Source organism: Styela clava, chromosome 1 (assembly GCF_964204865.1).
Source record: "Styela clava chromosome 1, kaStyClav1.hap1.2, whole genome shotgun sequence".
NCBI classification, from domain to species: domain Eukaryota; kingdom Metazoa; phylum Chordata; class Ascidiacea; order Stolidobranchia; family Styelidae; genus Styela; species Styela clava.
The window spans coordinates 46,207-58,651 of NC_135250.1; the positions used below are offsets into that span (position 1 = coordinate 46,207).

Genomic DNA, 12,445 nt, shown 5'->3' on the forward strand with positions numbered 1-12,445 from the left:
CTAAGAATTAGGCACTCCTTATATCTGAATTGTATGATTTGAAAAAATCTTAAATAAATGATGAAACATTTACTCCGGGTTCAATTAAATAATCTAATCAACAACTTAAATGGAACATAAAAAATACAAATTTTGTGTCGATGTTATTAAGAATGTGCCCACATAGCCTTCTTATTGGAAGTGGTGGAATTTTTTGTATGCGAGTGTGCAGTTATCTGCACATTCAGTACCCATTCATTTTTTGTGGGACCTTATTACCGATCAGCGGATCGCAAGCTATGTTAAATATTATAGTCGAGAGCGGTCGAGAGGATCTTGGCCACCCCTCATATAGACAGTGGAATTTAAGATCAGTCTATCGCATCGACTAATCAGCCTAGAACAGTCTTTCGATTCCAGGAATGAGTAATTTTCATATTATAAGGAAATAGCTTACATGGAAAGTTTGAATAATTAATGTGTTTTGGTGGAGATTTCAAGTTGAAATGCTCTAGTATGCAACCGCTATGAAGAGTGTTTGCCCAATACTCTTGAAAATGTGTCGAGCCTGATTTGCAATTACAAAACTAATATTAACACTTGATAATAATGGAGACCATGCATGGCCCATTCTTATTTTCAAAGCCTTCCCAGATCTCGCCCCTTTTCTGAGTTATTAATTTTGAACAATCTCATACAAGAACAAATATCAATTACACTGTAAAAAAGATCATCAAAATCACCCATATTTCACTGTAATTGTCGGGGCTTAAACGTCAGAGAGTCATTTAAAAAAAATTTACTTGTCAGTACTTATTCGTTCAGTGCCTTGTTCAGAGCGCAGCACCCAGAAACCTCATTATTTTCCACATTTTCAAAAAAATCAAGGGAATCTATTTCAAGGAGCTATATGACCGGTCAATACCAATATTGTGTTTGCTGATCAATATTATTGATTGCTTTTATCAATACAGATGGAATTCAATGTATCGGTCAAGCATGGGCAATTCATTATCCATGTATGATGTAACAATGAGATTGGGAGTTCTTGTGAATGGGAAAACTCTTCACTGAAAGAGTTTAAGTAATCATAAGATGGGGGAAATTAAGTTAGGCTGAGAAACCCAGTGTTAGGGTCGTCATGATGGCTATACAATTTCAAACATAGGAGTATCAAAAATAACAAAAATTATGTCATATGCTTGCATTTTAATGTGACTGTGTCTCTAAGGCAGTGTTCTTCAACCTTTTTTATCGTGGTATACCTTTTACAATTTTCCAAGAGCTTTGTATACCTCACAAATACCAATGTTTATTTAGGGCTCAAATAAACATTAAATTTCAAGCACATATTGTACTGCAACATCATCATGCAATCTAACAGGCTAGTGTCTGCAAGTTATAAATTTGACTTAGCGCTAACGGGAATAATGTACAACGTAAATCAAACGAAGTGCACGGCAGCCGAAATCACCAACCCAGACACGTGACCGCATTATCTATATTATTTGTGATGTAACAATGTGCTCTTGTAGGTTCTTTGCGTAATTGACATTTTATATTTCATGTGCACCGCGTTTGCACTGTTGTCTTCGCTTGAATATTTTATAATTTAATATATCAGAATTTAGAATCCCTGACTTAGGCTGTACACCCTTCGTATACCATTTATCAGTTGTATACCTAAATAATGGTCCGGTATACACTTGAGTTTACCGTATACCTGGTTGAAGAGCACTGCTCTAAGGCATAGAGGTCAGGTTTTTGGCTTAACCATGTTGGCATCGCCAGATATAAATTAAATGGTCAAACCGAAAATATCAAAATAACAGTAGCTCCTTAGTATTGATTGCCACCCATTGCAGGCCGTAATAAAGGATTTAATACAACCATATACCTTTTGTTCCAGCACTATGGCAGTGAGAACTTTCAAGCACAAATCAATTCCAAGCAATTCTAATGGAAGATGGAACGGGAAATCCAGCAGTGATAACCTTGATTCATCAGGCAAAGCAAATGTCAGTGGGACCTGAAATGAAGTCATGGTAGCATTAAAAAAAATTGACAGGCAAACATGAACTATTTAAAGCTTACGTAGCATTGGATAAACGACTTATCATTCTTGAAACTGGCACTATGAATCATCAGATATATACAGGGATTCCATACCGTCCTCATTTCTAAGGTTTTTCCTTATTGACTTATTTTTAGCTCGCGCCCTTATTTTTGGCTTGTGTGTCCTTATTTTGTCTTATTTGGACTTATAAAGGAAGCTTTGTGTTGTTTGTCTTATCGCCAAAGCTTTTTTGTGGCATCATAAAAGCAACACAATGCTTGAAGGGTGAGTACTTAGCACACTGTGACGTCTGTAATTGTGACATCAACCTGGAGCCCATAGGAAAGCCAGCTATTTCTGCTCACAATGCAGAAATTTTTCCAGTCATCCTTATTTTGGGTTCCAGATCGATGGAATCCCTGGATATATATAACCCCAGAGTAGAGATGGGCATGATAGCAACAATTTCTTGGAACATGTCACACATGCTATGAGAAGGCAAATGAAATAATTCAGACCAGCAAGTGCAGGCCGCTATGAATTGTGACAAACCTGCATATCTGGAGGCAGCAATTCCAAAATGAGTTTTGTTTTCCCGGGAGCAGGAACTGGTGCATCAAGTAACTTCCGAGTCCATTCTTCGATTTCCTGAACTTCCTTCAAGATGACGCCTGATAACGATGTTGATGCGATTGTAGCGCAACCACTGAGTACGGCCCAAATACTGCGGGAAAAAGTGCGCGAAAAGTTGAGAAATTATTCAGAATTTCTGTTAGATCTTATCGCTTCAATTTTAAGAACCACTACAAGGGTTAGGAATTAAAAGGTCTGTTGATCAAGAATGTCCAGATTGAATAATTAAATTTTGTATTTACTGATCAAACTCACTCAATATACATCGATTTCCACAGTACATGACCAGGGTTCAAATCCCACCATCTCACACCCATGGGTTAATAAATTGGGGGAAGACAAAGCCAAAATGGGAAAATCCCAGTCCTTCCAAACTATGGTAGATCTAGCAGTGACTGCTTGTAAAGAGCCTTGCTCAGAGCAGTCGATGTATGAATATGTCGTAAAATAATAAAATATTCAATATGTTGAATTCAAAATTATTACGGTCGAATGTATTCAGAATAGTGCTTTACTGCTTTTCAGCCATCCGTTCTAAAACTCTGACCAAAAAAGTCTTCAAGCTGAAAAGAGTTTACAAAGTCAACTGGATGCTGCAGCGCTTCAGACGTGGATTATGTGGTATGAATATAATAACAAACCTGTGGTATTGCTTTGATTTTCTTCTGTTTTTACTTTTTATGCGATGATAGCAAGCTTCGATTATTCGTTTCAATGTTAGTAAACATCTGGAAAATAATCATTTTTTGTTTCGGCCTTTGGGAGAAATTTGACTTCAAACGATATCTCTCATTCACACAGTACCTAAAAGTCACTAATTCAACTTAACTAAATTTGATTCACAGATTCCTAAAAAAACATATTCCCAAACATCATAGCTAGCCTCACCTTCTGAAGCCTGATATGAAAGGTTGCCGACTTATTATGCACAGTGAAGTGAGAGTATGAGTCCGTATCGTTCGTTGACCTCGACGTCGAGGGCTTTGTGCTGAAATAGTCAGATTAGGATTCGTGTCACAATGTGTATTATTACTAGGGCTGGGTAAAATATTCGAATAACGAATAGCGAATCGAATATTAAATTATTCGAATGGCATTTTACTATTCGAATATCGGGTACCACAAAATCTCCGCAGCTTCACTTGGACACAGAACGTCTCTGAACCGATCGTGAATTGCGCAAGAATTCACCTACAACGCTCGCTAACAGACAAAAGCGACAAATTAGAAATAATCGTCCTTGCGTTGTGGTGTTATTTGTTTTCTTCGCGTTTCAGTCGGTCATTTCAATTCCCTATTTTGCAAAAAAAGGTACCGACATCGTTCCCTAAATTTAGAAACGTCAAATCAGATGAGGTATTTAAAATAAATATCCCAGATTTTAAACTCCGTATGATTGGCGGCACGTGATTATCCGTTTCATGCATGAACCAAACACAAATTTGTTTAACGAAAATTAAAAGTTGTAATTATTTTCGCATGAAACCATACACGAACAAGCCACCAGAAAAGAAATGACAGGATATAGTTCTTCTAATGTACTTTCAAATAATTCTTTGGTGATCCCTTTCATTCTTGACCAAGAAATATTTCGAAAATGTAAACATTTCACTCGGGCATGCATGGCGGGTGGAGTGTAGAAATCGTGAACAGGAGTATAACGTAAAATCAATCGTGAATTTCGATGTAACAACGCGCACTGTCTCGTTTACAAATTGTTGTATCATCGGTAATGATTACATTCGTTATATTTTGAGCATTTTTGCACTAATAAATAGGGCGTTACATTATCAAAATCGTCAAGAGAAGTAAAAGTGAATTTGCAAATTCCGTAAATAAAATTGTGAATTACTCGGTAACGATATTAGCTATAATGATCGCAGGGTTTGTTGAAAGAAAACGTCGGAATTTGAAAGAGTTAGTTATAAGTAGCGCCTGGCCATTTATTAGCCACAAAAGCGCAATTTTTTTCAGCATCAGATCTCATATGTAAATTATTATTCAAGAAGCGCTTTCTACGGTCTTGAAATAAATATCTACATCCTGGTATCGATAATAATATTACCGTTCGCTTAATGTTGTGACGATAAATTTACAAACGTTGATAAGTAATATAAAAGCCAACGCAAATGATAAAAATTAGAATAATATTTATTTGGGTTTCGAAATCAATCCCTAATGGTTTTAACAGCTGTTGCCAACGTGAGCGAACGAGTAAACCCGAAATATAAACTTCGATGTCCGCAGACCCGAAAGAATTAATACTTGCAAAAAACAGAAAGGGCTGTAATATACCTAGATTATTTATCGCCACAAAAACGGTCACGGTGACTAAAACAATCAGCGATTATGACGAAATTAAAACAGTAAAAAAACACTTTGTAGCCGATTTTTCAATGTCTTTAATAATTTCTAAAGGGAGTATCGACCGAAGTTCTGGACCTCCTGTTGTGTATAAAAAATACTCGTTATTCGACTATTCGGTATTCGTTAAAAATATTCGAATTATTCGATTCGAAAAAAATATTCGATTTTGCCCACCCCTAATTATTACTGCAGAATGGATAAACTTGGAATGTGCTCACATCTAATTATGAGAATTCTCCGATTCATGAAAAAATCGTAGAATCGAATTTATTGAAGTTCAATTTATTTTGTGACATGAATCATGACTTCGCCACAATAAAAGCTATCCAGGAAACGGAGATATCGAATATACATATTGCTAAGCCTATTTCTGAAAGAGATATTTTTAACTATTTCAAACGTATTTAATAAATTAAATTCCCAGAAAAAACCTCTTATACAAACATACTCATTTTTTTACCAATAAGCACTGGAACCACTCCATATGTAAGGAATGTTTATTTAACCTCCCGTTTATTTATTTTGAACCCCGATAAAATCAAAGTTTACTCGAAATATTGTGACGCAAAAAAGACAACATGAATATTGCATGTTTGATGCCGTAATAAAAGAAATTTTCGTTAAGTGTTTGTTGGAAGTTATATTAATCCAAAATAAACTTTGCGAAGAATCGTTATAAGGAAAATCCGAAAATAGTTTTAATCAAGTTTTAGGCCTCAAGTATGTGGGCCTAGAAATATATATATCAGGAGCTCAGTGAGCTGTGTGACATCTAGTGAGTCACACTTACCTTCACACATATTTTAGATGTTTATGATTTCAAACAAAATAACAACATGTCCATACCTGAAACAGCCCCCTACTCATGATACATTAGTTGATAATACTAACCCACTAGAGTTTTCGTAAATATCCTTCATTTTGAATTTCAAACAAATCAAACCATAACAACCAACCTTTCGTTGAAGCAGGAGAATTTTCATCGCTGAGATTATTTCCTGAAAGATTCCTACCAGAACTGAGATCAGCACCATCAACCGCCTCAGCAATGGTTGTCGGAGTATCGAAACCCCCATCAAACTTGGATTCATCATCATCTGAAAACTCTTGGTCATATGAAAACTCCTCTCTTGCCCTGCAAAAAGGCATCGACTATAGTTGGCAACCTGGCAGGATAGACACTACACTACTGAGTGGTATCTGACTTTGATTTTATGAAAACAATGTTCGTTTCTGGATAACTTTAAAAATATCGGTGTAAATCATGATTTCCCAAGTAAAGTATATCATGAAATAGCAAGTATATTTACTCGATATTTGGTGGAAAGAGATTATGCTATTCTTATTTATCTTTAGCATTCTTGTGGTAACTGACACATCGGGATTCGAAGTAGGAAGTAAACAGGGAGAAATGCACAATACCATAGTATTCCTGTGAAGTATAATATAGGTAAATATAATGAGTAAATATATCAAGTAAATATATCATAATTTGATTGCGGAATAGTTTCACTCAGAATATTCCCAATTGTCATTGATTCTAAAAACCTCACGCTTGCACAATCATTTATTGATTTTTACCAACAGCCATCTCATCATAAGAAATATGAATAATCCTGTGATCTGTTCACAATGTTTCATTGACACAAGGAGTTGTGTTATTTCAATAATATCTAACATAAACTGTTTTTGATAAAAATTATAATTTTTTTTCGGAATAAATATTGGGATAAATGGAAACCTGGCATATTTGGTTGAAAATCCATCATTGGCACGTTGGCTCAGAATTGCTGAACCAAACTAAAATTCCAAAATATAGATTTCTAGAGATCAAATGAGAATTACTTCCATTTGGCCTGTGAAGCCTGACATTTTTGAGGTTTCAGAGCAATGAAGAACATAACATGGTTTTGCATTCCAATCCTCAGATCATTAGAGCTTTGGGATAATGAACTATTCAGTATGGCAGCTACTAATGAATCAATGCATTGAATTCTGGTTCGCCTGATTAAAAAGGTTTGAGGGAACAAATAGTAACTATGAAATTATCAGTGTTTGACTATCACGCTTGGTTTCATACGATCTGGCGCTCCATGTTGCCAATCAATAATGTCTGTGAAACGTTCAATATATTGCACAAGACAGTGAACACATCAATACTATTGACGTTTCTAGGAACAATGAATCACAAAGCCAGGTTTCAAGCATTGTTTATTTGATAAGATAGAGGTGGACAGAATGATTACTTGAGTCAAATTTATCGTTTCATATTTTTTCCACTGTATAATAAATATTGACTAAATAAATCATATTGCTTCTGGCAACATGTCCCTGATGAGGGATCCGAAGATTAAAGGTAGTTGTAACTAGCAACTGGTTGCCACATGGCTTTTTTATTGGAAGTGAATACTCATCACTAAAATAAGTACCTTCAAACTAGTCAATTTCTCAGTAAATGTGGGATGCACGTGGCAGCAGTATTAGTCGAGACATGCGATATGTAACAAATCAAAATGTCTGGTAAGACATCTTATCATTATGTTCAAATCTTTCCTTTGCCATCGGAAAACAGACGTTTCATTTATACAGGGTGTCCAAAAAGTTCCGCCCGATTTCATAGCATTACCAATTGCAAATTTGAATGAATTTTGTTGTGTGATAAATGGGGACTACAACATTCAACATCTATAACATCCAATTAGAAACAGGTTGACTAGAAATCTTTTTAAAAAAAAAAAAAAAAAAAAAAAAACATTTGATTATAAAGAATTTATAATCGGGCGAAACTTTTTAGACTTTTTCCTGTATTTGCCAATAAGTGGATACCAAATTTGCATTTCCATTGCACTGCATTTCCCAACACCAATATGGCAAAATTAATAAATGCAAAGAGCCAAAGACATGCAGGTCACATCGACCAAGATCAATAATCAGTGGATAAAACTTAAATTATCATCAGACTGATTAGTTAAATTGCCCTTATAAGCCCTTAGTGAGATTGGATATTGAAATATATGACCTTTTCACACTTATATTGAGCATAATCCTGAGAGCATCTGTTGTAGGAGCTGAACAAGATAGGAATATTGATATCTGAAGTTTAAATTCAATTTTCCAAAATATCGAAATATTTGGTGTCTGGCCGATAAATTTGCACAAAGATCTGAACATACAGCATACCGAGAGCTGGGGGTTAATTAACATTGCTTTGATCTGTTATGATTACGATAATTAATTGTAATTAAGCCTATCTTGCTACAAAATCATGACACGCACCAGTGACTGCCCAATCATGCCAGGGGGTATCATCATTAGTAAACATTCTGTTGTATATTTGTTTATTTATATTTTTTCCTTTATATGGAATACCTTGTTATTAAGATGCCAGCATGACAGACTGAAAAAGGAAGCGATAATCATTAAGTGTGTGTTTCGACTTCCGTTATTACATTTCATTCCAAAACCAAAAATAACTGATCGCCGTAATCATTAATGAAACATGATTTCTGTGAATTCTTGGAAATTTCACCAAATTAGCTCATCATACAAGGTAGAATTTCCCAAAAATATTTTTGACTAAGGGGAACCATGCACAATGTGTACCGAATGTTTAATAGGGGGTATATTGAGTACAATGTATAAAAACCACGCTAACTTTTTTGTATGTTGAGTGAATTATTTGTACTTTGTAGCAACAATAGTTGCCTACCAATGATAAAATTAATTCAGGTGTTTGTATGCTTTTTGTTTGCGAAAAAAATTGTTTAGGATATACAAACAGAGAAGTGTCATATGAAAGTTTCCAAAACAATTCTACTTTAGTAGAGACTCTTTTTGCCCCATTGAATAAAGTGTAACTCATTTGCTTTTTGAATTATTGATGTTTGAAATAATAAAGGTAACTCGAGTCTTATGGAAATATACCATGGGTGGAATCAAGTATAATAAGCATAAATGGCCTCTCCCGCTACTATAACACAGGATTATGAGGTTCTGTATAACTATTTTGAGCCCTCACACTTTTTTTTAACTGAAAGCCCATTTTAACTGAAAGCCCATTTGGCCCAATTGCGATCAATCCTACCAAGTTTAAAGTGGTGCCAGATAATTTTGTTTCAGGGTTTTAGTAATTAGTATTTTATTAAATAAACTATATGTACCCAAGTTTCTCATGAAGGTTTTTGGTTTGGTTCTAAGGCTTTTTTGGATTGATTTGATTTAACTGGTAAATGTCAGTAAACTCAATTATCCTCGAAAAATGAGGTAAATTGAGTATACTGACTTCCAAAAAAAAATTGCATTTTACGGTGACTTGAATACATTGAATAAGATTCAAACTGTTATGCAATGAAGTACAGAGTCAAAATGTTACAATGAAACCATAATTTCAAGGGAAATCGATTTCAGATCGCTTCAAATGTCAAAAAACTACTCAAATAACTCCACCTTCCCCTACAAGTTGATTTAATGCTGTGCTCTTAGCAAAGCAACAGACAAGTAGCATAACAGTGGCTCTGGTTTTATGAGAAGATTATTTGTCATATTAATTTCAATTTACAAAAACCCTGGTTGGAGTATTATGAAATAACAATACAAAAACCTCTCAAATCCATCTACTCCCGTACGGCCAAAGTTTGTCATATTAAAACCAATACAGGATAAAAATCATTGGATAATAAAACAAATGATGCTGAAATTTATATTTTTCATCAAAAATAAAACTTACTTTTGTCTTTTCTTCCATCCTTTTTTTCTCAATTTATCCAAATCTTTACGTTCAAATGGGCGATAAAAATTGACACAAACTCCATATCGAATAAATCCACTGTCTTTATCGGTCAATGTAAAAACAAATGATGTTGTGTCTTCATGGAGGCTCTGACTGGACCTGAAACATGAGAGTATGGTGGTTTCTTCATAGAGGCTGGGGATTCTAATTGAGATATTGCTTGGTACCTCCTAAAATCACTGTGTGCTTTTTGTATTGAGAGAAATTAGGAAGAAGAATGTTTGAGAGGGTTTGTCTATCGCTAAATGTGGACCACAAATGATCCGAGTGTTTAGTATGGCGCTATGAACAGCAAACCCACCTTCTGCAAACATTTGTGCAGCCTTCAGGTTGGCAGAAGTAGACGACATCTGGAGGGAGTGCAAAGGAAGGTCGGTCTTCTTTTGGAAACCTGAAAATTAAAGCTTGATTCAGTAATAGCTTAGTCACTGATAGGTAGAAGAAAAGAATATTCAGGGAGAAATTGACAGACAACAACAAGAGCGAATATGCATTGAAAATACTGTATAGCCTACTAAGACACATTGAAAAAGAAGGGTTGATGAACCTTTCATTAGTATAAGATCGCGTATAGGCCGAGTTTAAAACTCGAAAAAAAAGTTGCCAAACTAAGGGACCGTCTTATACGCGCATGACTCAGATCGCACCAAAAAAATCGGCTCATTCACGTATCAGAATTTGTTCACGCAACGAGATGATATTATGCTGACTTGCCAGTAATTCCAAAAGCTTCAAACCATACCAAGTTCTCACGATAAAAAGGGTCGCGCACACACACACTCGCTTGTGAAAGTGGATTGTCTTATCATACAGCTGATGGCTTGTACAGTCTGTGATAGGTTGTTTAACACGTGACGCTTGTACAGGCTGTGATTGGTTGTTTAACACGTGACGCTTGTACAGGCTGTGATTGTTTGTTTTCGCTTGTGTTTCTTTTATATAACAGCAACAGTGTCGATTTACGGCCAGTTGTTTCGTGGTGAAAACTTTATTATTTGGTGCACTTTCGCCGTAGAGGTAATTAACGGCGCACGACTTTTAATCACCTTTACGATATGGATATGTTATCTGTTATTAAGGGGTGGTGATAAGGACTCTTATCGAAATTAACCGCGTTGTGGACGATCAAAGGAAATTGTTTTATGCTGACTCAGGGACTCTCTTAAACTCCCGACAACAATCCCTTCCATTAATACAAATCACGACGCATGAAAAGCAATATAGACTTTATTAACATGAATTTACAAGTAAGAGTTGCGAGTAAGGATCTACGGCCGTCGCTAACAAACAGAAATGATGAACGTTAGAAATATTTGTGCTACAGCGATTTTGTTTTCTTTCTGCGCCTTTCTTAAGGCGTCTGGCGTGTTAAGATTCGTAGCGATTTATAAGAATGTATTAATACAGCGTTATTCCTTTCCTTAAAAACGGACAAGGAACGAAATTAATCGTCGTTGTGGCGATCAAAGGAAATTGTTTTATGCTGATTCAGGAACTCTATTTTAAACTCCCGACACAATCACGACACATTGAAAAGCAATATAGACTTTATTAACATAAATTAACAAGTAAGAGTTACGGGTAATAATCCACCTACGGCCCTCGCTAACATGCAGAAACGATGGTGACCGTACATTTGAACCCATGTGTATATTCGCGGGTTCAATCTATATGCGGGTACAAAACCCATGGGTTAGGGTTAGTATGGGTTCAAATATCCGTAAAACAATAAAAATTTCTATAGGTCCAATAGTATGCCGTTGCAATCGTCATGGGTTCAAATGTACGTTGGTTCAAATGTAATGGAACCAGAAACGATAAACGTGAGAAATGCTTGCGTTACAGTAATTTTGTTCTCTATTACGTTTTTCTTGAAGCGCCTGGCGTGTAACGATTCGTAGGACCGGCTTATGTGCGATTTTTTATAAAATCGTTGTTTAAGGCCGTTTTTAGGGAGTCGGCCTATTCTCGATATAGGCGTAATTTCGGGAAAATACGGTATATGCAATGACATTCTGCTGCTAAAGGTCACAATGAATTATCAAAAAAGAAGATTTTGTTGCGCTGAGTCATTTTGAATTGATGAATAATTTTTTTTAAAATGAATGGGCTTATCAACCAATGAATGTCATTTCAATAAAAAACAAACAAAGTGCATACAGTATACCTATTCAGCAATGTAGGGGATTGCAATGCTGTTCCACTTGGATGCTTTGCTCCAACAATTACAAGATAGTCAATCAGATGTTTGTCCTGTGGCTTCACATCTTTGGCCATAGCAAGGCAAGAGTAATAAGTTGTTTTATTAAAATCTGTGAAAAACAATTTTGTATACCAGTATGGCTCAGTTCTTTGAGAATAGCCTCCACATTGAAAGTTATCAATTGTAACAGTGAGCGCAAACCCTTCTTTAAAAGACACTTTGGGCCTCCATATCGGCATGAAATGACAAACCATCACTGCACAATAAATTAAAATGAAGCGGAATCTAAAAATGTCACCATTGGATTTCTTTGGAAAAAATAAGTCAATAACTGTAAGGCCAATTCGATGTCATATGGAACAAAAAAATTAACAAGTCCGCCTACCATCACAGATTCTATAGTTCAACTTTACACATA

General features: G+C 35.5%; 1 protein-coding gene across 8 annotated transcripts in view; it reads right to left on the reverse strand.

The window, feature by feature from the left end:
- The window catches only part of LOC120341739 (MAP kinase-activating death domain protein-like), a 38,170-nt gene extending 26,038 nt beyond the window's left edge, over nucleotides 1-12,132 (reverse strand). For all 8 annotated transcript variants that reach the window (XM_078115741.1, XM_078115739.1, XM_078115738.1 and 5 more), the window contains exons 1-8: nucleotides 11,992-12,132; nucleotides 10,126-10,215; nucleotides 9,762-9,923; nucleotides 5,992-6,170; nucleotides 3,557-3,656; nucleotides 3,310-3,396; nucleotides 2,588-2,759; nucleotides 1,877-2,008 (exon numbers count right to left, since the gene is read on the reverse strand). In XM_078115741.1, coding sequence (XP_077971867.1) covers nucleotides 1,877-2,008; nucleotides 2,588-2,759; nucleotides 3,310-3,396; nucleotides 3,557-3,656; nucleotides 5,992-6,170; nucleotides 9,762-9,923; nucleotides 10,126-10,215; nucleotides 11,992-12,101 — 1,032 coding nt within the window. In that variant the 5' untranslated portion in view covers nucleotides 12,102-12,132. The remainder of the gene's footprint in view (nucleotides 1-1,876; nucleotides 2,009-2,587; nucleotides 2,760-3,309; nucleotides 3,397-3,556; nucleotides 3,657-5,991; nucleotides 6,171-9,761; nucleotides 9,924-10,125; nucleotides 10,216-11,991) is intronic.
- Nucleotides 12,133-12,445: the final 313 nt, after the last annotated feature.